The 26,532-nt window shown below is 43.5% G+C and overlaps 1 protein-coding gene across 1 annotated transcript in view; it reads left to right on the forward strand.

Moving 5' to 3' along the window:
• The first annotated feature begins 1,917 nt into the window (after positions 1 to 1,917).
• Positions 1,918 to 26,532, forward strand: part of LOC144696110 (discoidin, CUB and LCCL domain-containing protein 1-like) — a 161,032-nt gene continuing 136,417 nt past the window's right edge. Inside the window, exon 1 of the mRNA XM_078567409.1 lies at positions 1,918 to 2,100. Coding sequence (XP_078423535.1) covers positions 1,971 to 2,100 — 130 coding nt within the window. The 5' untranslated portion in view covers positions 1,918 to 1,970. The remainder of the gene's footprint in view (positions 2,101 to 26,532) is intronic.

Genomic DNA, 26,532 nt, shown 5'->3' on the forward strand with positions numbered 1-26,532 from the left:
CTTTTAAAATATAGCATAAATTCTCAAATTGCAATTCATTTTTATTATGCCTTTATCTTATTCTTATTCACCTTATTCTTTCCCACTCCAGAGGCTTGAGCACGGAAATCAAGGCTGACACTCCAATGCACTAAGGAGGGAGTGCAGCACTGTCAGAGATGCCATTTGAGATGTTAAACTGAGATACCATCTGCCCTCCCAGGTGATGTAAAAAATCCCATGGCACTATTCCGAAGGAGAGCAAGGGAGTTATCCCCGGCGTCCTGGCCAATATTCATCCTTCACCAAGCATCTCAAAACAGATTATTTGGTTATTATCACATTGCTGTTTGTGAGGGATCTTGCTGTGTGCAAATTGGCTATCAGGCTTCCTACATTACAGCGACCACACTTCATAAGTGCTTCATTGGCTGTAAAGCAATTTGGGACATCCTGGGGTTATGTAAGGTGTGATATAAATGAAGTATTGCTTCCGTTGTTCTTTCATGAGCTGTGGGCATCACTGGCACAGCCAGTATTTGTTGCCCATCACAATTGCCCTTGAGCTGAGTGGCTTGCTAGGCCATTTGAGAGGGTGTGGAGTCGCATTTCCTTTGTAAAGGGCATTAGTGAACCAGATGAATAATGGTTATCATGATCACCAATTTTGTTTTGTAATTCCAGGTTTATTAATTGAATTGAAATTTCACCAGCTGCTGTAGTGGGTTTTGAACCCGTGTCCCCAGAGCAATAGATTACTCGGGAGGTGAAATCACCACCGTCTTCCCCCGTATACCTCTGTAAAGCAGTTTCCAACTCTGGCATTTACTCTGCATTATGACATAACTTTGCGCTATAACATGGGCAGCTATATTATATTGTAAATATATTTGTAAAAGTTACTCCTGCATCCACTTCTTGTCTATGTTTTATATTAAAATCCCTGAATTGAATTTATAATAGAAACTGGCCAATTAAATCCGTCACCCTGTGATTATACCTTTCCTCACCCAATGCAGCGATGGACAGTGTTCCACTATGCAAGATAAAATGCGGATGAGATGTTAAACCGAAGCCCTCTAGCTGATGTAAAAGATTCCATGGCACTTACCGGGAGGAGTTCAGGGGAGTTATCCCACTGCTCTTGGCCAACATTTAACCTCCAACCAACACCATTCAAAACACATCATCTGGTCATTTATCTCACTGATCCCTGTGGGTCCGAGGTGTGTGCAGGTGTCTGCCTTCAACACTTTAACATCCTTTTTTGTCGGCCGAAGGCATCCCGAGGATGTGACAGACGCTTCGCAAATATCTCTGCGATACAGAACTGCTCCAGAACCTTCTCATGCTCCTGTATCTATTCTGTATGTTGCATAGTCAGTGTGTAAAGGTGTATTTAATGACTTGTCACGGATGCACACGGAAAAAGTTGATTTCTTTCTTAACTCAAAATAAATACAATCTTATTTTTAAAAAAAAGGCTTGCATTTATATAGCGTCTTTGACAGCCACCGGGCATCTCAAGACCAGGCTAGAACAAAGGGAGCACACGTGGAGTCCCAGCTGTAATGCACGAAACTACACTAATCCTGGGAAGATATTGCACCAAACATTTATCCAAACAATTATCCAAAAGAAAACCATCATTAGAAAAAAAATTGGGCCAGCCCTCTAAGATCCAAAGCAGGTTTGTTTTATTTGCATAACAGATATTGAAGATGATCCACTTTCCACTTGTATGTATTGCAATCCTCTGGCCCTGATGTCACTGCTGGGACAGTGGTTGCAAATTGTCACATCTGCCTTATTTGGAGCGGGGCGCCCCGATACTTTTCCAGATGATTGACAGCGGGAGTAGCCACTCGCAGAGCGCGTCTGAAGGTTCGGAGCCAATGAGGGGAGGCAGGTTCGGGGTGGGCGGTGGTTGGCTCGGACTGGGCGGTAGTTTGCGTTCCATTAAATTGTTCTGACAGCCAAATATCGGACGGATGCTTCTGCTGTTCACGGATAACATGTCTCTCTCATTCCACCTTGCACCAGAGCCGCATCTCCTGCTCGTACTGTTCACTGTTTGCAGCCTTCTGGCTGTAAGGAGAAATGTTGTACAAGGGCAGCAGGGTAAGTCTGATCCGATTCAGCTGCTGACACTGAAAGTTGCGTGCAGAGGGGGGAAAAAAAACAAAGTTTAGCTCTCCACACATCAGTTCTCCACACACGAACTAATAAATCCCGGCTGATGTTATTTACGATTCGTTTTGCGCTGTTCAAAGTGCAAATCAGCGACTTTCAGGAAATTAATCATTAACCTGCAATCTTCTTCTTTACACATTACAGTGGAGGTGTAGGGGAATATGTGTGTGTGTGTGTGTGTTGACAGCAGTCGAACGCCAGGAGAAGAACCAGAATTTCGGGCTTAGCTTATTACAGATCTGCCTCCGGGCTGAACAGGAGCACCGCAGACAGTGAAAGTTGGGCTTCACTGGTGCCACCGGTTCTAGAAATTCAGCAAATTCCTTCCAAAGGGGGGAATCTTGATTGGCTTCAGTGAATTGTGCTCAGCTGGTTGTTTCCTTTCCTTACATGGCTGGACGTTATTTTCTCTTACTATTAATATGTTTGTTGTATTCCATAACTTGTTACCTTCTACTGAACCTTATTACCAGTGACGATGAATGACTGTAATAATTTCAGCTTCACATCGCGGGAAATGATGCATTTCCCTTCAACAATTTAAAAAATAACTCTCCCCCCACCCCCCCTCCCTGATAGTTATACCTCTGCCATTGCACGGGGAAAAATCGAGGTGCAAGTTTGGTTGCTTGGAATTCAAACCTGATGCCATTCAGTCATTTGCATTCATTATGAGCGAGAGTGCAGTTCTCGCCTGGGGTCTTATCCTTGGGAGAGAATTGCGCTGTTCATCATGTTAGTCCTGCTCCTGAGTTGCAAAGGGATAAGCGAAGGATGGAATCGCAAACTGCTCTTTGTAATTTGGTGAACAAACTGGATGTTTTTCGGGGTCTTGTTAGAGTTAAGTTTGATTTCCAACTGTGGTCGCTTAAGATTTGTTTTCGTTTTTTTTATGGGATTTTACGTGTCCGCTTTGAGATTAACAAGAAAGTCTTATAATGTTACCTTTCACTCAGTTGTTTAAAGCTATTCATTTTTAGCTGTAGATATTGACATTGTACCGTATTCTAATGCATGTTCAAGATTACACTGATTTCTACAGCTCTTAAACCTATACTGTGCAGACATGTAAAAGCCAGGCTTCTATTTCACCCTTTCCAGTCAAGATGATGTCCATTGTTTGGCCGTACATCTTGGTTTCTCAACCTTTAAAAAAAAATTAGGCATCACACAACATTTTATTATTGTTGTTAATACTTAGAAATCGAGCTGAGGTCCATAGCGAAAGGACGCAGTCAAGGTTGGGACATTTTGTATGGTCAATGGCACTTTATTTGTATGTTGTTATTGTGAATGAAGAAGATTGGGTAAGATGGTACATTTGGACAGAACAAGAGAGAAAAGTTCATGGGAATGGTGATGAAAGGACTGGTAAAATAGAGCAAAGCTGCAGAGGAGAGGGGTTAAGGATAAACGTGGAGTAGTCTGTCAAACAATGATCTACTTCCTGTCCTCTATCCAAGATTCCCCGAGCTGGGAACAGTTTTTAAGCTCCATAAAGAATTGGGTTGTTAAGAACAGGAGTGTGTGGCTTGGCACAAGAAACAGCTGTAGAAGTGGGGAGCAGTGAAATGTGGGAATACCATTTGAGGGAAGATCGAATTTCTGCGACACCCAAGGAGGTGAAGCAAGATCTTTATTGCAACGAGCCATTTGCTGCAATCAGCCTGATTAATTTATTTGTGGCTCATAATTAGCAACACAATTATTGGTGCTGTTATGGCATAGTGGATGGCAAATGCTGAGCTACTCAAATCCCAGAGGGAAACTTGAAACAGCTACCACAACTGTTTTTTTTGTAATTTGTATTTTATTTCGAGATGCGAACCTTGAATTCAGTAATTATAATTCCACCGAGTCTTAGAGGTTTTTTTTTTACAAAACTAAATTAAACATTTATTAATAGAAGAAATGATTTTAAGCACATACATAGGTCTACAAATTACTATGATAACTCCTAACTCCCCTAATTAATCTGACTCCCAGTCACACCTCCATTAAGGCAACAGCAAAACAAATAATTTCAACAGACCCAGGCAAAGTGCACAATACAGTGATATTCACAGTGAGTTTTCTTAGCTTTGGTTCCTGTAGACTGCAGCTTGATGCACAGAGGCTGGAGGCTTTTCACACTTGTGTTAGATCTTAGAATTCCTTCCCCTTACACACAACCTCATCTCCTTTGTACATGTTTCTCCCTTTTTAATGTAAATTCCATTGTTCCAATATGTCTTTGCAACTTTACTGTTCCATAATATAGGTGTTCCATAGTACTTATATTGTCAGTAGCCTTTGGGAAAAATAAACACACTGACTTAACTTCATAAGGCTAGGTGTAACATCCCATCATCTCTTTAAAATTCAAACTACTCTGGTTTATCTAAGAATGAAAATGTTCCTCACCACTCACATTCTAAAACCTCAGCCATGTTTACATATTTAGCATTTCAAACCTAGCTTCCCCTCTGATAACTCAAGAGCTCCAGACTAGCTGTTTGCAATTCAATTAAATCCCCTCCCGCCCCCCCCCCCCCCACACACACACACACACACACATAGAGAAACTAGTCAAAACTCCACTGTTAACCTACCTTTACAATAAATCACAATAATATTATGAAAATTATATTTTCATGACTGTGCATTGAGGATTGACATTAAATTCATCATCACACTATTCAGAAAATGTTGCTAACACCAAAATGTGCTGTAGAACATGTTTCAATGTTTATTTTGTAACCCTTATTAGGTGACAGTGCATGAGAGAATATCTAATTTGTATTAATATATATTGACTGATCTCTCATCCAGTTGGACCCTAGAATTTATATTTTTTTTTTGTAAAAAGATGCTTTAGCTTGCCTGTAGTTCCTGGTCAGCTCAAGTGGAAAATGCAGTGTTGAACTTAATGGACTTGTCACTGTCCAATGGGAATCTATTAAATTGAAGGAGCCTGGCAGATATGGAAAATGAGGGAACATATTTAAAATAATGACTCTGGTATGGGGGCTAGTCTGTTTGATTTTTTTTTACTTTACTGGGTTATATGGTCTCATAGGTTACTGGAAAAGACAGTTACCTCAGTGTGCAATTCGGTATCATCATAAACTATGAATGCCAAACTCAAGTTGAAATCACAGGCTTGAAATTACTTCTCGTATCCATTACTTGTAATATACACCATCATATTCATGGAGATGGGCTTAGTCAGTTTTGGTTGTGGTGTTTCTGTCAGCTGTGGCAAGGCAGACATTGAATGCACACAACAAGATTAATGATTGTGACATACATTTGCTGTAAATTTATTAAGTGAAAGATCCACAACTGATCAGAATAATAACAGGCAACTGCAGACTGTCACAATTGTGAATCCACCGATGAGAACATCTGCATACATCAGTTGCTTGAAGCAGCCTAGCTGTGAGATGATGTTTGCTGATGATACCAAGCTAGGTGGGAAGGTAAGCTGTAGGGAGGACAGACACAGAGAGGCAGCAAAGAGATATAGACAAGTTTGGTGAGTGGGAAAAGCTCATACGGACTCGAAACATTAACTGTATTCCTCTCCGCAGATGCTGAGACCTTGCTGAGCTTTTCCAGCTATTTTTGTTTTTGTTTGGGAAAAGCTGAACACTGAAATAAAAACTGAAAATGCTGGAAAAACTCAGCAGGTCTGGCAGCATCTGTGGAGGGAGAAACAGAGTTAATGGGCAGAATTTTCTGCCTACCGGGCGGGCGGGCCCGACCCAATCTCCAGCGGGCGGGGAGCTGATCCCCGCCGCCATTTTAAGTGGGTGGGCCAATTAAGGCCCATCCGGCGGGAAGCGCTATGTGCTTCCTGTGCGGGTGGGGGGAGGTATTCCCCAAATGCGAGAGTGCGTTCTTTCACACATGCGCACGAAAGAGCGCACATCTCCCTGAGGCTAAGTGCTGCCTCAGGGAGATCGTTGAAAGTCATACAAACATTAAAAATAGAAAAATAAAAAATCCTTAATATGTCCCCCTCATGTGACAATGTCACACGAGATGGGACATGTTAATAAATTTCACTAAAACTTTATTAAAATTTTTTAAACCCTACATGAAACCTCATCCCGCCAGTGGATGAGTCTTCATGTTTTTTCAGAAGCCCACCAGCCTTAAGGTTGGACGGGCAGGTCCTTTAATTGTTTTAATGATCCTGTCAATGGTCTCAATTGGCCATTGACAGGTCGGCGGGCGCACAGCTGATTTGGCTGTGCACCCCCCCCCCCCCCCCCCCCCCCGCCTTCCCGAAAATTTAAATGGGGCGGGATGACGTCGGGGCATCATTTTGCGCATCGGTGAGCGGGCCCCGCCCTCTGCTCGCTGATGGCAAAATTCAGCCCAATGTTTCGAGTCCATATGAAGAAAAGTAATGCTACCAGATGCATAGCAGATGCTACCAGACCTGCTGAGTTTTTCCAGCATTTTCTGTTTTTATTTAAGTGAGTGTGCAACAAGTTGGAATATAATGTGGGGAAGTGTGAAGTTACTCACTTTGGTCATAAGAATAGAAAAGCAGAATATTTTTTTTAAATGTGTGAAACTTGTAAGTGTTAATGTTCTAAGTGGTTGTACAGTATAACAGCAATCGTTCAGGGATTGTAACTGAGGAGAGTCAGCAGCAAGCATGCTTCAACAAAGGTAAGTCTTGTGGCCAGTACTGGTGTTCAAAGAAACTTGGGTGTGCTTGTACAAGGATCACAGAATACTAGCGTGCAGGTGCAGCAAGCAATTAGGAAGGCAGATGGCATGTCGGCCTTTACTGCAAGGGGATTGGAGTACAAGAGTAAAGAAGTCTTGCTACAGATGTACAGGGCTTTGGTGAGACCACATCTGAAATACCATGTGCAGTTTTGATCTCCACATTTAAGAAAGCATACGCTTACACTGGAGGCAGTACAGTGAAGGTTCACTAGATTGGTCCCTGGAATGAGGGGGTTGTCCTATGATGAAAGGCTAAGTAAATTGGGCTTATATTCTCTGAAGTTTAGAAAAATAAGCGAAGTGATCTCATTGAAACCTACAAAATTCTGAGGAGGTTTGATAGGGTGACATTCACCTTGACACCTGTTGCTAGCAAAATAATATTGCTTGCACTAACTCTACTGTGGTAGCTATTTCTATGTTCTTGGACAACTTGAACTCAAATTTGCAGCAACAGCTTACATTTATATTGTGTCTTTAACATTGTGACCCATCCCAAGGCACTCCACAGGAGCATTATCAAACAAAACCTGACACTGAACCACAAAAGGCGATATTAGGCATAAAAGCAAAAATTAGGTCAAAGAGGTAGGTTTTAAACCCTGTCTTAAAAATGAAAAGAGAGACAGGGAGGCTGAGAGGTTTAGAGAGCAAATTCCAGAGCTTAGAGCCCAGGTAGCTGAAGGCATCGTTGCCAGTGGTGGAATGATTAAAATCGGGGACGTTCCAGAAACCAGAATTGGAGGAGTGCCAAGATCATGGAAGTAATTTTTATTCATTCAAGGGATGTGGGCTTCGCTGGCTGGGCCAGCATTTATTGCCCATCCCTAGTTGCCCTTGAGAAGGTGGTGGTGAGCTGCCTTCTTGAATCACTGCAGTGCCTGTTGTGTAGGTACACCCACAGTGCTGTTAGGGAGGGAGTTCCAGGGTTTTGACCCAGTGACAGTGAAGGAACGGCGATATATTTCCTAGTCAGGATGGTGAGTTGCTTGGAGGGAACTTCTAGGTGGTGGTGTCCCCATCTATCTGCTGCCCTTGTCCATCTAGATGGTAGAGGTCATGGGTTTGGAAGGTGCTGTCGAAGGAGCCTTGGTGAATTCCTGCAGTGCATCTTGTAGATGGTACACACTGCTGCTACTGTGCGTCAGTGGTGGAGGGAGTGAACGTTTGTGGATGGGGTGCCAATCAAGCAGGCTGCCTTGTCCTGGACAGTGTCAAGCTACTTGAGTTTGTTGGAGCTGCACTCATCCAGGCAAGTGGAGAGTGTTCCATCACACTCCTGACTTGTGCCTTGTAGATGGTGGACAGACTTTGGGGAGTCAGGAGGTGAGTTACTCATTGCAGGATTCCTAGCCTCTGACCTGCTCTTGTAGCTACAGTATTTATGTGGCTAGTCCAGTTCAATTTCTGGTTAATGGTAACCCCCAGGATGTTGATAGTGGGGGATTCAGCAATGGTAATGCCATTGAACGTCAAGGGGTGATGTTTAGGTTGTCTCTTGTTGGAGATGGTCATTGCCTGGCATTTGTGTGGCATCAATGTTGTAGGGCTGGAACAGGTCACAGACATAGGAAGGGGGTGTGGCTGTGGAGGGATTTGAAAACGAGGATGAAAATTTTAAAATTGAGGCATTGCTTAACTGGTAGCCAATATAGGTCATTGAGCACAGTTGGGTGATGTAGCATGACACCCATCCTTTTTAATTAGCTGGGAATATGTTTGAATAATTACAAAACCTCAGCATTTTTCAAATACAGTCTGTACATGTATTCACCTTTTTAAATGCCTGCACTGGAATACAACCAAGTTAATACCAGGTAAACCAGTATTCTCATATTCATTTGCTAAACCCCGGTTACCAAGCTCAGGCCTGGGTCTTAGCCTAAGTGTGGTGGTGCAGACTTTCTGGGGTCCATCATTGATCCTTGTTAGGGTATTGTCACCATAGCACCTACTAATCAAGTTTTTAAACTCAAGGCATTGTTCCATTATGTGATGGAAAATAGTTTTAACAACAATCCATTTTAATTTACATGGCTTTGCAAGCAGAAATTGAATGTTCAGGAGAATGGAAAATGTGAAATGAAGCTGCTGTAGGATTGTAGTAAAACCTACAGACACCTGAACTGAAAGGACCACTACTTGTATACCTGTGTGCTGTTCACATGATCAATTAAACTAGTAATTGTGCTTTTACCAGAGCTTACATTTCTCCTAATTAAAGGAGATTGAACTTTATTGACATTTAATTGGAATGGAGTAGGTATCATTACCTTTAGTTGCAAATAAAAACAAGTGAGAGAATGCATGTTCTGTTACCAGATATTTATTCCAGAATGTGTGTGTGTTTTGGAACTGCTTAGCAACTTCTATGCAATTGTTATAGGTACACAAAGAGAAAATCTGTTAACTACATATAGTGTGCTTATTGTAAAGCAGTACATTGGAAATATTATCCTTACTTATTATTGTACAGCATTAATTTGAAGCATTGTTAGTCATTGTGTGTTAACAACTTTGCAGCTGCCAAATTAAGTTACCTGATTTCCTCGCTTTCAAATTTTGAAATGAAAACCTTAAGCTACTTCATTTGTTTCAGTGCGTTTTCATTAGTAACCTTTCTTCTTATTAGAGCCATCTTTCCTGATTTCATGCTGATTTCTGTTCATTCTCCTTAATGTTTCAACAGTGGGTATGCATAACTGAAAGGTGCAGGTGGGCAAATATAGTTTGGGGAAATTGTAGAGATGATGAGCTGAGGCCATAGAGGGATTTAGAAACATTAGGGCAAAGATTTTGAATTTGATATGCTGAGGGGCAGGATGGAACTGTAGATAAGGAATAATGGTAAGTATGCCTTTGTGTGAACTGGAAATTTGCAGCTGAGCTTTGGAAAAGTTGGTGGATGGTGGATCAGCAAAGAGAAATTTAAGATTATATTTCATAACTATAATTTTATTTTTTTTAAATGTACTGAAAGGAAGATTTTTAAAGGTTTTTTTCCTTATTTGTCTCCTTTCTTAACCTGAAAGTACTGATTCTAGTTGGAGTTTGGTTCCATGGTAGTTGCCAAGTGGCTGTTCTTTGTGCCAAGACACTGAGTGTTGACAAGCCATTCAATCTTGGATGGTATAAGCAATGTCAGGAAAATATAATAATTTTCATAATGTTATTAGAATTTATTGTAAGGTAGGAATAGTGTGTGTGTGGTGGGGGGACTTAAGTGAATTAAAGACAGCTGGTATGAAGGCTTTGATGTATCAGAAGAGAAGCTAGGTTTGAAATGTTAAATGGGTAAACATGGCTGAAGTTTTAGAATGTGAGGTGTAAAGGGAAATTTGCATTTTTAGATAAAACAGAGTAATTTGAATTTCAAAAGAGGTGGTGAAATGTTAAACTTAGCCAGAAGAAGCCAACCAATATGTTTATTTTTCCTAAAACTTACTGATAAAATTGGTACCATAAAAGATTTTTATTATTGGAAAAGTAAAGTTGAAAAGACACATTAGGACAATGGGATTTACATTAAAAAAGGGAGAAACCTGTATAAAGGTTATGTGTAAGAGGAAGGCATCCTCAGATCTAACAAGTGTGAAAAGCCTCCAGCCTCTAAGCCTCAATCAAGTTGCTGTCTACACGAACAGAAGAGAAGAAAACTCACTTTGAATTTGACTGTTCAGGGTATCGTGTTACTTTGCCTGGGTCTTTTAAAATCTGTATTTCACTATTGCCTTAACAGAGGTGTAACTGGGAGTTAGATTAACAAGGGGAGCTAGAAGTTATCATAGTAGTCATTTGTAAACCTATATATGTGCTTAAAATCATTTTCCGCCAATTCGATTCACTCCACTTGATATCAAGAAATGACTGAAGGCACTGGGTAGTGCAAAGGCTATGGGGCGTGACAATATTCCAGCAATAGTACTGGAGACTTGTGCTTCAGAACTTGCCGCGCCCCTAGCCAAGCTGTTCCAGTACAGCTACAACACTGGCATCTACCCAGCTATGTGGAAAGTTGCCCAGGTATATCCTCCACACAAAAAGCAGGACAAATCCAACCTGGCCAGTTGCCGCCCCATCAGTCTACTCTCGATCATCAGTAAAGTGATGGAAGGGGTCATCAACAGTGCTATTAAGTGGCACTTGCTTAGCAATAACGTAATAGGTTTTCCTGTCATATTTCCCTTGTCACACTTTTCTGACTCACGGTTAGTAATGGCACAGTGAGCTGCTATAGTTCCACGGAATTTTCTTTTACCACGGTTCCAAAATGCCCAACAGAACTGTAGAGTCCAAACTATTCCACGCACCTCAGATAGCTGGGCAACAATTTTATATTTCGGTTTTAATGCAACTGGAGTTTTGCTTGTGCGAAAAATTCCTCTTCAAAACTCAGCAGCGATCAGTATTATTTTCAACATTATAAGCCAAGAAAATTAGTCTGAATGAAGTCTGAAAAGCAAAAATCACTGATCTTGGAATGACTCAGGGAGCTACGCACAAACGGAATGCAGGTTGGAGAATTGGTGTGTGACAGGGTAGTGCACCTCTCCGAGACTAGTGATCCTTTTGAATAGGGGGAGGTACCAGTGTTAAAGCTTACCTGGGATGCTGTACCATACGTGAAAGGTCAATCATGCCTCCTCTTAACAAACAAAAATAGTCAGAATCCTTTGCAAGTCAGGAATATTTGAAAACAGGATTTTCAGTACATCTAATAATGAAATATGACCATGGTATCATTGCACAAAAGGAGGCCATTCAGCCCATGGTGCTTCTGGCAGCTCTTTGAAAGGGCTATCCAGTTAAATTCATTCCCTTGCTCTTTCTCCAAGCATTGCACATTTCTCCTTTTCAAGGATATATTAAATTATCTCTTGATCGTTACTCTGTTCCTAGCAGCCTTAGAGCAGGGCATTCCACATCGTAACAACTCACTGCCTGAATAACATTTTCCTCATCTTTTCTCTATGTTTTGCCAATGCCCTTAAATCTGCTCCCACTGATTACTGCCCTTCCTGTAAATGGAAACAGATTCTCCTTATTTATTATCTACCAAATCTCTTCATAATTTTGAACACCTCTATTAAATCTCTTACTAACCTTCTCTGCTATAAGGGGAGCAGTCAACGCTTCTCCAAACTCTCCACATAACTAATTCTAGTATCATTCTAATAAGCCTCCTCTGAACTTAAGAGGCCCAGTCATCCTTCCTAAAGTGTGATGCCCAAAATTTGGCACAGTACCCCAGCACCTTTCCTAAAGTACGACACTCAAGCTGAGGCCTAAGCAGTGATTCATAAATATATAAACATCGGATCTGTGTTTCCGTGCTCCATTAATAAAGCCCAGGATCTCGTCAGCTTTTATAACAGCCTTGTCCTGCTAATTTCAAAGATGTATTGAGTATAATAAAGTGCTATCTGCCTATTGATTAAACACAGTGTAAATAACGCCGTGTTTACATTAATTAGTAATTCGTTACATACAGTTTAACAAGGAGCCGAGTGTTCCCTTCTATTTGGCAAGCCAGTATCACAGTGTGTATTATTCTTTCAACAAGGGTCCTCAGACTGAAACTGTAAATGGAAGAATTATATGGTGCTCGGAAACATCTTAACCCAAATGTGCCCCCCGCCCGCATTTACGGTAACTCAAACTCTTCTACTGCTAACAATAAAGGGTAAATGAATTCAAATTCAAATCCAGTTAGTCCAATTCTGGGTCAGATGCTGCTTGCAATGAAATCAACATATTCTTTGTTTAAACAAACATAAACTGATAGCAAAGGATCTGAACTATCGGTGTTCCCAAGTAGCTTAGTGAATAATTGCTGCATGTGAGGCTTAGGGATCAGAAGCTCCCAGCTTTGCTTCTTGGCCTGTGCAAGTTCAGGTGAGTCTCTAAATGTGGCCACAGTGCCTTAAGGCCAAGGAGGGGGTGTTCTGCAACCACAGACTGCTGTTGTGGAAGCTCAAATCACTGCCAGCTTAGCTTTGGGGGACTTCTGTTGAATGGGGTTTCCAGAGCCTCGCATCAGTCTAAAGCTCTGTTCTTGAGCAGAGCTGAGTCGCAACACCACAAGAGTGACCTTTGCTCCAAGGGCAAGGCACCCACTGTGACCCCTCTCAGGATGGCAGCCTGTCTGTGTCCCTGACAGACGCTCCCCGTCAGTGACCGAGTGATGGTGTCTCGCAGCCAGTCAGGCCTGACCGCTGCAGCCCATGCTGAGACACTGCAGTCTGTAGCTGGGCACTTTAGGCCCAAAGCTCTCAAGGCCATCTGGTGTCCTCACTGGAAGCTCAACAGCCTTCCACCTCGCAAACTGTAGCCACATCCATCTTCCAGGTAAGACATTAAACTGAAGCCCCCATCTGCTTTCTCGGGTGGATGTAAAAAATCCCATGGCATTATTTCAAAGAAGCGCAGGGGAATTCCCCCCATCATGGCCAATATTTATCTCTCAACCAGCTTCACTAAAAAGCAGATTACATTATCGCATTGATCTGTGGGAGCTTGCCACATGCAAATTCACGGCAACAGCGACTACACTTCAAAAGTACTTCATTGCTCTAAAGTGATGCCCAGAGGCTGTGACAGGCGCTTTATAAATGCAAAGCTTTATTTACGTATGAGCAGGAGGATTGAAAAATGAGCGTATGAGACAAATACTGAGGGCTTGCCCAAGGGTGATTAATGATTTATGTTTTCAATGCTGGCATGATTTGAGAATGTTTGTTTGAGAAGTGTGGCTCTGGTTCTAGTTTTGGTGTTAGTGTTTATCTCTGGTAGTGAAAGAAGAGAAAAATGCATAAATCTGGAGCAAGTGAACAAAGCCAACTAGATGGTGCTTCTAATGATTGTAGCCCTGTTAATGAGTGCAGAATGGGAGGCTCATTAAAATGAAGCGCTTCTCACTGTGCAGCGACTCAGGGCCCTTGGGTAGATAAGTGCTCTGCTGATCTCTGCCCCTCCTCGTCCTCCTTCTCCTCCTCTTGCACTTGTTTCAGACCAGATAGTGATACAGCTCTCTAGATAAGATACACCATGCCACCTGTATATGAATCAGTCTAGACAGAGTAGATAGAAAAAGACTGCTCTCATTGGTAGATGAATCAAGAACCAGAGAATGCTGACTTAAAGTGATTATCAAGAGAACCAAAGGCACTATGAGGAAAATCTTTTTTAAACAGTGATTGTTTGGGATCTGGAATGCACTGCCCGAGAGGGTGGTGGAGGCAAATTCAGTTGTGGTTTACAAAGGGGAATTGGATAAACACCCAAAGGGGAAAAAAACAGTCAGGGCTACTGGTGTTGCGGGAAGGGTAGGGGTAGGGGGAAAAGTGGCTGGTGGGGAAGTGAAACTAGCCTAAATTGCTTTTGCAGAGAGCTGGCATGGACTCAACAGGCAAATGGCCTCTCCTGTGCTGTAACCATTCTATGATTCTATTGGGAAGGAGATGTGTGTGTTTCTCATGGGATATCAAGCCCTGACACACTTCCTGCAAACTGAGAGATGTTGCTGACGTCACCTTGGAGAGAGCCCGTTGCAGAAGTTGAGCATCACAATTGTCCTAACAGGGAAAGGCAGAGTTGTCCATGCCTGGATTCCAGTTTGTGGAGGAGGGTAGCATTGTGCAGCAAGTCATATCCACAGCGTACCTCTACATCAACTTTACTCTGAAGCAATGTACGAGGAGCCTTCACTTCGCCAAGGAGGATGACACTGAGTTATGCCACCTAGCTGCAGCCACAACTAGAACCTCGTACTCAGGCATGGACAATATTGCCTGTCCCTGTCATGTTTCGAGCTTAGTAATCCATTTAGTGCTGTGTAGCTGAATGCCTGGACCACCTGCTGTTACTGGAGACTCATGGAAACACCACGACCTGCAAATTCTCCCCAAGTCACAAACCATCCTGATCTGGAACTATATTGCCATTCCTACACTGTTGCTGGGTCAAATTCCAGGAATTCCCTCCTTGTCAGCACTGTCAGAGTACCTGCACCACACAGACTACACGGATCATGAAGGCGGCTCATCACCACCTTCTCAAAGAGAATTAGGGATGGACAATAAATGCTGGCCTTTCCGCGACGCAGAATGGGGATAGATTTCGAACAGATCTAGCAACTCAAGGCTGGGCATCCATGAGGCGCTCTGGGCTATGAGCAGCAGCAGAATTGTACTCAAACACAATCTGTAACCTCATGGCCTGGTATATCCCCTACTCCACCATTATCATCAAGCTGGGGATCAACCCTGGTTCGATGAAAAGTGCAGGAGGGCATGCCAGGGGCAGCACCAGGCATACCTAAAAATGAGGTGTCAAACCTGGTGAAGCTATAACACAGGTCTACTTGCATGCCAAACAGCAGGAGCAGCAAGTGATAGACAGAGCTAAGCAATCCCACAACTAATGGATCAGATCTAAGCTCTGCAGTCCTGCCCCATCCACACGTGAATGGTGGTGGATAATTAAACAACTGACTGGAGATGGAGGCCCAGCAAATATCCCCACCCTCAATGATGGGGGCCTAAAGCCTTGGTCCAAACACCTCGAGAGGTGAGGAGAGAGTGACTGACCTGATATCAAAGCAGCATTTGACTGAGTGTGGTATCAAGGAGCCTGAGCAAAACTGGAGTCACTGGAAACCAGGGGCAAAACTCTCCACTGGCTGGTGTCATACCTAGCACAAAGGAAGATGGTTGTGGTGGTTGGCTGTCAATCATCTCAATCCCAGGACATCGCTGCAGGAGTTCCTCAAGGAAGTGCCACAGGCCCAACCATCTTCCCTCCATCATAAGGTCAGAAGCGGGGATTGTAGTATAATGGATATGTTAGACCAAGTCCATTAAGGGTTAACTGTAACAGTCCATGATGTCATGGAAGGAAGGGACATACACTCATGTGATCTGGGACTTGAGGCGAGTAAGCATGGTCAGAAGCTAATGTAAAGTGTTATTATAGCTGCAAATATGTTACAATAAAGTTAGTGTTTGGCAGCCAGCAGTCTCTCGAAATTTATTGAAACTACTCCAACCCAACAACACAATAATATAAGGATGTTCGGTGATGATTGCATAATATTCAGCACTATTCTGGACTCCTCAGATACTGAAGCAGTCCGTGTCCATATGCAGCAAAACCTGGACAACATTCAGGCTTGGGTTTATAAGTGTCACGGAACTATCATATTTTTCCTAATATTATTGTGAGATACTTTAAAATAGACTTGTGTGTGTGTGTGTGTGTGTGCGTGTGTGTGTTTCTGTATATGTGGCTAATTTAATTAAACATAGGACAGTTAGACTACAAGGTTTAAATTATCAAAGAAGCGAGGTGTAAAACAGACATTTGCAATGGAGATGAGTGGGCTAGGGTGAAGTCTCAGCAGATACCGTGTAAATGGAATTTGCATTTTTAGATAAGTTGGAAAGGCGTTTGATTTTCAAAGGGATATAAATTATTTTTACAACTGGCAAGATAAGTAAGGCAAAGCGATTATGTTTTTTTTCCCAAAAGTGCTGGCCAGAATGACCAAATGAAAGATTTTTATATTCTGGGACAAGTAACTTCTAAAGACAAGTTGAAACAATGGAATTTACAGATAAAAAGGGAGAAATATATTTAAAGAAGGATCGAAGGCTGTGTGAGCTGTGGCCGTGTGAGATCCTGAAAGGTGATTGTGTGAAACAGACTTGGGTAAAAAGCCACTAGCCACGCTGCAGAAGTTTGCTGTTCCAGTAACCAAAGTTGTGTTAAAAGCCTTTGGAATTCCATTGTCCTGTGGGTGCTTGTGGTAATATTGCTGGATGACTTTACAAATTTGGAATCTGTTTGGACTGTTGCCTTAAAGGGGGTGTGTAGTTGGGAGTCTGGTTAAATAGAAATTTTGGGAACTGTTATAACTGTGTAACTGTAATATTGCGTGTGTTTAAGTTTGTTAGTAAGTGTTTTAGTTTAATCTTTAAAATCTCTAAAGGTGGTAGCAGCCTCATTACTTCTGACTTCAGTGCACAAGCCCTCTCATAATAAAGAAAAATTGCAAAATCGTTGTGATAGCGTGGTCAAGATTCCCTTGTGGATTTGGTCAGCATGGCAAATACCACCTGCTATTATCATAACACAAGTGGCAAGTAACATTTGCGCCACACAAGTGCCAGGCAATGACCATCTCCAACAAAAGAAAATCTAACCATCTCCCCTTGATATTCAATGGCATTGCCGTCACTGAATCTCTCACTATCAATGTCCTGGGGTTTGCCAGCCATATAAATGCTGAAGTGACAAGAGCAGGTCAGAGACTGGGAATTCTGTGGCATATAACTCACCTCCTGACTCCCCAAAGCCTATCCACCATCTACAAAGCACAAGTCAGGAGTATGATGGAATGCTCTCAACTTGCCTGAATGAGTCCATCTCCAACAACACTCAAGAAGTTTGACACCATCCAGGACAAAGCAACCCACTTGACTGGCACCCTATCCACCGCCTTCAATATTCACTCCCTCCACCACCAACACACAGTGGCAGCAGTGTGTATCATCTACAAGATGCACCGCAGCAACTCACCAAGCTCCTTTGGCAGCACCTTTCAAACCCACAACCTCTACCACCTAAAAGGACAAGGGCGGCAGATGCATTGGAACACCACAACCTGAAAGATCCCCGCCAAGCCACACACCAGCCTGACTTGGAGATATATCGCTGTTCCTTCACTGTCGCTGGGTCAAAATCCTGGAACTCCCCCACCTCTAACAGCACTGTGGGTGTTCCTACACCACATGGACTGCAGCGGTTCAAGAAAGTGGCTCACCACCACCTTCTCAAGGGCAACTAGGGATGGGTAATAAATGCTAGCCTAACCAGCGACCCTCACATCCCGTGAAATAATTTTTTAAAATCCCATAAACGAATAAATTAAAAAGTGCTTTTAAGGACAGTAACCTGTGCAATATCACACAGTCCAATCAACATTTAACTACAGCTGTTTTACACGTAACATTGACAATTTTGCGTGGGCTGAGGAAATCAGGCACACCCTTAGATTACTGAGCAGTTGAAGAAAACAAATTAAAATTTCTTCATTGAAGAATTGAAGTTCTTTCTTCAATCTTCTTTCTTTTCTTCTGTGCTTTGCAGAAGCTTACCTATCTGACAGTGAATGTCATCACGCTATTCAACCACAAATGGCATCACATGTTTGATCCTGTCCTTGCCAAATATTAGCACACCATAAAACATTTCAGCAGGAATTATCAGTCAGCAATCAGGAGCAGGAATTCTGACTTAATTGTTCTCCTCCCTAGCCCAGGGGCGTTGGAGCTAATTGTACCATCTCAATGGCTGCCTTAGCTGAGATCATACAATGGCAATCCTGGGCTATAGATTGAAGCCTGGGCTTCTGGGCTGTGCGACTGAATGTTACATCAGGTGGTGCCTATACCCAGTGAAACATACTGTAGCACTACTGAGATAAATGGAGGAACGGGATAGTAATCCATCAATGGTCATGCAGTAAACTGTGGGTTGACATTGAGTGGTTTTCAGTCTGAATTTATTGCTCCTGTTACTGCACTGATATAGCCTATTGATATTGCACTCTGCCTCTCCTTGGGATTTCCCTGAAACTTGGGATAAAAACACATCACGACTCAGATTCTACTTCTCGTGCATTTCATTAGGCAATGAAATGATCTTATTTTAAATGTTGGTGTCTCTTGTTTAACCCGTCCACTTAGCAACTATAAACCGGAACTTCATATTGCTCATTGGATGAAAACCAAACAATAATATAAATATTTAGTTGCACTTTCTTACCTGTGAAGTGTACTTGTGCATAGGTTGTTTAACATGAATTTAAGACACAGCATTGATGGTTGACCATTAATGACTTAAATTACTGCCAAGATTGTTGTTTATGCAATGCTTTTTTACTGCTCAACATTTTGCAATATAAACTGATGTGGTATCCACATGCTCGGAGGCATTGGTAAAGAAAGGGCTGTGACCAAAGCATTGCTTCCTGTAGCAGTCAATAATGTGACAATGGCAGTGCTCGCCTGTACAGACTTTCTCCTCATCTATTTTGCAAAGACTTGTGACCAGATTGGGGAGGACTCAAGTGTACATTCATCGTAACAGTGAGTACATAAATCTTTGGATGTTGCTGAGTCCATCCGGCAGTAAAATTCTAGTGAATTTAACACAGTGAGAACTGGTTTACATTCTGGAACCACTTCTGTGAGGATAAAACACATCAGTCCAACTAAACCTTTTTACCCAATTCAGCCTAAGATGCGGTCACCTTTCTGGGGAAAGGAAACATACTTGTAAATGGCCCTTACAAAGCACATATGGAAATTACTGAAAAGAGAGACATGTTGCCGAAGCTTTTTGTCTCGCATTCATCAGGACAAACGCAAACATCCCAAATTTCTAGCAATGCACTCACTAGAAGCAACATACATTCATACACAGGGACCCATCTCTGCAAACAAAAGGAATATGTTCAAGTCATGCGCCTTTTTTGAATTATGTGGGAGCTTGGGGAACAATGTAGCCCCCATTGTTTTCTCAATAGCAACGCCTCAGCCAATCAGAATCGACTTGCCAACCAATCAGCACCCTTTTCCCCTGCAATATAAATTGTTGCGGTGGTTTGAAATTTGGCATTCTTGCATTTGTCCTGATGAGTGCAAGACAAAAGGCTTCAGCAACATGCCTCTCTTTTCAGGAATATTCAAGTTGCCTGTACTACCAACAACATGAGAAAATAGTAAGAACTGACCATTTTGAACAAATGTGACAAAATAGATGCAGTGTGACCAGGCTATGTCTTGTGTCTGTGCATTCTGGAATAAATGAACGTTCCAGCATAATGTAGTTGGTTTGGCTGATCATTTCCAGGAATGCAGCAAAATCAGCTAATATGATCATTCATTATTGTGCGTGTTTCCCTGAAGGTGTCATAAGAAACCTCAGTCTGGGAATAAAATGCGAATACAATTAGCACAAACCTTGAGGGGAGATGATGGGGTAGTGATAATGTCACTGCACTAGTGATCCAGAGGCCCAGGCAAATCCTCTGTGGACACTGGGTCAGATCCTAGCAGAGCAGCTGTTGGAGTTGAAAGCTAGTCTCAGTAATGGTGGCCATGAAACTATCATTGATTGTTGAAAAACCCCATCTGGTTCACTAATGTCCTTTAGGGAAGGAAATCTGTTATCCTGCTCTGGCCTGCATGTGACTCCAGACCCACACCAAGGTTGTTGACTCCTAACTGCCCTCTGAAATGGCCTAGCAAGCCACTCAGTTCAAGGGCAGTTAGGGATGGGCACATATGCTGGCCTTGCCGGTGATGTCTACATCCCATGAACGAAAAAATTAAAGTAAACCTTGTGCAGCTGAATTGAATAGCTGCCAAATTGTCATGTATTTTTAGAAGGATTTGCATTAAGGTCATCAGAACATTGACTCTGTTTGGTTTTTACATTGGTGATTGGTTCTGCTAAATTGAATTATGGTCCCATTTTTGACATGTTTACGAGCTGTTTAAATAAAAACACTGCAGGATGGTTACAAGCCAACTGGAGCCAATGTTAATTTAGTTTTGGCAGAGTAATTCTTTCATTGAATTTGGTTCAGGAAACACTGGAAAAAGCTTAGACTTGTACCACATGCATTTTGGAGTGCGCATGATCATTTAAAGGGAACACCAGGCATTCTTGGGGGACTGGCTGTAATGGTGCTGCTTCTTGCTCTTGTCTGGACCAGGAAAAATTTATCAACTTTGCTTTTCAATTTCCACCCCTCCCTCACCTTCCCATGGTCCATCTCCAACACTTCCCTTCCCTTCCTTTACTTCTCTGTCTCCAAGTTCTGGTGATCTACCAATATTCATTACAAGCCCACTGACTACCACAGCTAAGTCAGCTACATCTCCTCACACTCTGCTTCTTATAAGGACTCCATCCCATTCTCCCAGTTTCTCCACCTCCATCGCATCTGTTCTGATGATGCTACCTTCCAAAACGGCGCTTCTGACATGTTGTCCTGAGCCCAGGATCCCCCCACTGTGGTTAGCAGAGCTCTCAGCCGTGTCCAACCCGTTACCGCATTTCTGGCCTCAGCCCTTCGTCTCCCCCCCGCCCCCCCACAAAACCTTGACAGGGTCCCCCTTGTCCTCACTTTTCACCCCACCAGCCTCTGCATTCAAAGGATCATCCTCTGCTATTTCCACAAACTCTAGCATGATGCCACCATCTTCTGCTCCCCTCACCAACCACCCCCCACACCCCCCCACCTTGTCAGCATTCCCTAGGGTCTGTTCTCTCAGTGACTCCCTGGTCCACTCCTCTATCACCCCCAATACCTCATCCCCTTCCCACGGCACCTTCCCATGCAGTTGGAGGGGGTGTAACACCTGCCCCATTTACCTTCTCTCTCCTCACCGTCCAAGGTTTCTTCCAGGTGAAGCAACAATTCACTTGCACTTGTTTCAATTTAGCTTACGATATTCACCGCTCACAATGCAGTCTCCTCAACACTAGGGAGACTAAACGCAGACTTGGTGACCGCTTTGCACTGAGGGTGGCAAGGGTCAGAATATTCTCTGGGTGGGGGACTTCAATGTCCATCACCAAGAGTGGCTCGGTAGCACCACTACAGACCTAGCTGGCCGATTCCTAAAGGACATAGCTGCTAGACTGGGTCTGCGGCAGGTAGTGAGGGAACTGAGAAGAGGGAAAACATTCTTGACCTCATCCTTACCAACCTGCCTGCTGCAGATGCATCTGCCCATGACAGTATCGGTAGGAGTGACCACTGCATAGTCACTGTGGAGACAAAGTCCCGCCTTCACGTTGAGGATATCCTCTATCATGCTGGGTGGCACTACCACCGTGCTAAATGGGATAGATTTCGAACAGATCGAGCAACTAAAGACTGGGCATCCATGAGGTGCTCTGGGCCATCAGCAGCAACAGAATTATACTCAACCACAATCTGTAACCTCATTGCCTGGTATATCCCCCACTTTACCATTACCATCAAGCCAGGGGATCAACCCTTATCCAATGAAGAGTGCAGGAGGGCATGCCAGGAGCAGCACCAGGCATACCTAAAAATGAGTTGTCAAATTGGTGAAGCTATAAAACAGGACTACTTACATGCCAAACACCATACGCAGCAAGTGATAGACAGAGCTAAGCGATCCCACAACCAATGGATCGGATCTAAGCTCTGCAGTCCTGCCACATCCAGTCATGAATGGTGGCAGACAATTAGACAACTCAAATATCCCCACCCTCAATGATGCGGGAGCCAGTACATCAGTGCAAAAGATAAGTCTGAAGCCAGAAGTGCCGAGCAGATAATCCATCTTGGCCTCGTCTGGAGGTCCCAACCATCACAGATGCCAGTCTTCAGCCAATTCAATTAACTTCATGCGATATCAAGAAATGGCTGAAGGCACTGGATAGTGCAAAGGCTATGGGCCCTGACAATATTCTGGCAATACTACTGAAGACTTGTGCTCCAGAACTTGCCGTGCCCCTAGCCAAGCTGTTCCAGTACAGTTACAACACTGGCATCTACCTGGCTATGTGGAAAATTGCCCAGGTATGTCCTATACACAAAAAGCAGGACAAATCCAATCCGGCCAATTACCGCCCCATCAGTCTTATCTCCACCATCAGTAAAGTGATGGAAGGGGTCATTAACAGTGCTATCAAGCAGCACTTGCTTAGTAATCACCTGCTCACTGACGCCCAGTTTGGGTTCCGCCGGGGCCACTCAGCTCCTGACCTCAAACATGGACAAAAGAGCTGAACACCCAAGGTAAGGTGAGAGTGACTGCCCTAGACATCAAGGCAGCATTTGACCGAGTGTGGCATCAAGGAGCCCTAGCTAAACTGGAGTTAATGGGAATCGGGGGGGGAAAGCTCTCCACTGGTTGGAGTCATACCTAGCACAAAGGAAGACAGTTGTGGTTGTTGCAGGTCAGTCATCTCAGCTCCAGGACATCACTGCAGGAGTTCCTCAGGGTAGTGTCCTCGGCCCAACCATCTTCAGCTGCTTCATCAATGACCTTCCTTCCATCATAAGGTCAGAAATGGGGACGTTCGCTGATGATTGCACAATGTCCAGCACCATTTGCGACTCTCCAGATGCTGAAGCAGTCCATGTCCAAATGTAGCAAGACCTGGACATATCCAGGCTTGGGCTGACAAGTGGCAAGTAACATTGGCACCACGCAAGTGCCAGGCAATGACCATCTCCAACAAGAGAGAATCCAACCATTGGCTGTTGACATTCAATGAATCAACCTTCACTGAATCAACATCCTGGGGCATTACCATTGACAGAAAATGAATTGGACTAGCCATATAAATACTGTGGCTACAAGAACAGGTCAGAGGCCAAGAATCTTGTGACGAGTCACTCACTTCCTGACTCCCCAAAGCCTGTCCACTATCTACAAGGCACATGTCAGGCGTGTGATGGAATACTCCCCACTTGCCTGGACGAGTGCAGCTCCAACAACGCTCAAGAAGCTCGACACCGCTCAGGACAAAGCAGCCTGCTTGATTGACACCCCATCCACAAACATTCACTCCCTCCACCACCGACGCACAGTAACAGCATTGTGCACCATCTACAAGATGCACTGCAGGAATTCACCAAGGCTCCTTAGACAACACCTCCCAAACCCGTGACCACTATCATCTAGAAGGACAAGGGCAGCAGACAGATGGGAATGCCACCACCTGGAAGTTCCCCTCGCTGCCACACACCATCCTGACTTGGAAATATATCGCTGATCCTTCACTGTCGCTGGGTCAAAATCCTGGAACTCTCTGCCTAACAGCACTGTGGGTGTACCTACACATAGACTGCAGCGGTTCAAGAAGGCAGCTCACCACAACCTTCTTGAGGGCAACTAGGGATGGACAACAAATGCTGGCCCAGCCAGCGAAGCCCACATCCCATGAATGAACATAATATAAAACACCTTTGCTCTATCTGCAAGCGTGACCCCCACCTTTTCAATTCACCACCTTGCTCTCATACTCACATTTCTGTCCTCAGCCTGCTCCAATGGTCCAGCGAGGCCCACCCCTCTGGAGTCTGGAGGAACAGAACCTCATCTTCCGGCTGGGCACTTTACAGCCTTCTGGACTTAACATTGAGTTCAACAACTTCAGACCATGAACCCTGTCCTCCATTTTGATTTTTTTTGTTCCCCCCCTACCGGGCCAGTCTGTCTTATGTTTTGCTTTCACAGAGAGCTGACCCTTGTTCTGCTATTAACAGATTCTGCTATCTGACCTTTATGCCACAATTAATTATCATTACCACTCCCTTTGTCTCGTGTCCATGAAATCTTTGTCAAATCCCTCCTGAGCTCCCACCTATCCCTGACCTTCTATTTTGCTGTACCTGCTCCACCCCCTTCTAACAGTGTAAAATCCATCACATTCCTACCTCTCTTCAGCTCTGAACTCAAAATGTTAACTCTGTTTCTCTCTCCACAGATGCTGCCAGACCTGCTGAGTTTTTTCAGCATTTTCTGTGTTTAACTTCAGTATAATTTTTAATTACTTGTGTCATTTAATTTTAAAAATATGTTGGTTTTTTTTAACAGAAGTGTACAAAATACGACTTTCAGATCTACATTGGCCGTTTTAAGTAAAGTCACAATTGTTGCAAACTTACTCTTCCCTGGTCAGATTTGTCCCTTTGGAATCATATCTGCGGAGAAAAGTTATGTTTTAACTTACCTTAAAATGGGCAGTACTGCCTTACCCAGCAGGGAGTTACACTTAGTGATCAGTGCATTAGTTGTAATTTAAATTATTGACTTTATTGATGCACTCACAATAAGCCAGACCTTACTCTGCATTACCAGACACTTTGGGTGCATTTGGGTGTATTAACGTGGCTAAGTGGGGAATTAGAAATCGGCAATGAATTTTTTTTTATTCTTTCACGGGATATGGGCATCACTGGCTTAGCCAGTATTTGTTACTGAACTGTGTGGCTTGCTGGGTCATTTCAGACGGCAGTTAAAAGTCAACAACATTGCCGAGGGTCTGGAGTCACATGTAGGCCAGACCAGGTAAGGATGGCAGATTTCCCTCCCTAAAGGGCATTAGGTGAACCAGCAGGGTTTTTTGCAGCAATCAATTATAGTTTCATGGCACCATTACTGAGACTAGTTTTCAATTCCACATGTATTAATTGAGTTTAAATTCCAACGTGGGATATCCCCATAACATTAGCCTGGTTCTCTGGATTACTAGCCCAGTGACATTAACACTATGCCGCTATATACCCATCTGCTCAGGTGGTTCAACAGCCACTAAGGCAGTATAAATAGAGTACTCAGGTCATTGAAGCTTTGTAGCATCCAATTTCCAGAAACCAAGGAGCAACACAGAACGAGTGGAGTAACATTCTAGAATTGAGACCTGCAGATCATCGCCAAGTGCTCACCACGCAACTGAGGGACATGTTGTTGATGTTCACGGATTTGAGCTGATTTAGGAAGCTATCACACAAGAGGTCACATACCAGGAAACTATGGAAGAAGGAGACAAGCCTTGAAGATATCTGCTAAGGTGAGATGTGAAAATGAGAACGGCCAATGTGTATGCAGCCAGTAAAGGCAAACAAAGCAAATGTAGGTGCCAGATGTTTTATTTTTCTCCTTTCATGGGATGTAGACATTGCTGGCAAGGCCAGCATTTGTTGCCCTTCCCTAAATTGCCCTGTACCAAGTTCCTCACTTGGATATTTCAGAGGGCAGTTAGGAGTCAACCTCTTGCTGTCACCTGCACAGAACAATTACTGTGGGTCTGGAGTCATACGTAGGCCGGACTGGGTAAGGACGGCAGATTTCCTTCCCTAAAGGGCATTAGTGAACCAGATGGGTTTTTACAACAATCGATGATAGCTTCATGGTCACCATTACTGAGGCTAGCTTTTTTTTTTAATTCCTGATTTATTAATGGAATTTAAACACCAGCAACTATTGTGGTGGAATTTGAACCCATTTTCCAAGAGCAATGGCCTGGTCCTCTGGATTAAAAGTCCAGTGATATTACCGCTATGTCACTATCTCCTGCTCCTGCCCCTCCTTACTTGAGTATATTCCAGTGATCGGCTGTAAATGGAGCAGAACAGAATTAATGAACATGGCTGATGGCAGGATCCAAATAGAAGAGCCTTAAATGACATGCAGTTTCTGTAAGAGATGGAAAGGCAGTATATAAATTGTAAGGCAAGTCTTATGAATCAAGATTTGCTGATTATGGGGCACAGCTCATTGTTCAGTTTCAGTTAGATATCCTAAAATTCTCCTGCAAACTTACCTGATGCTTGTCATCTATTTAGTATATTGCAAGGCCTGAGCATTTTGTTGTATTGTCCTCTCTGCTGCCCTCTCTGTTGGGGAGGTGTAAAATAAAGTTAGTTCAATAATGGCTGCCTCCTCTGAATCCACGGGTAGATTTTTCGGGTTGGCAGGTGGTCGCGATTCGCGGGCCCAGGAGCGGCTGGGGTACGGGCCGCTGACCGTGAATTCACCCTGGCTGGCCGGCCGGTTAGCAGCGCTGCCAGGG

This window comes from Cetorhinus maximus, chromosome 21 (assembly GCF_964194155.1).
Source record: "Cetorhinus maximus chromosome 21, sCetMax3.hap1.1, whole genome shotgun sequence".
Classification (NCBI taxonomy): Eukaryota; Metazoa; Chordata; class Chondrichthyes; order Lamniformes; family Cetorhinidae; genus Cetorhinus; species Cetorhinus maximus.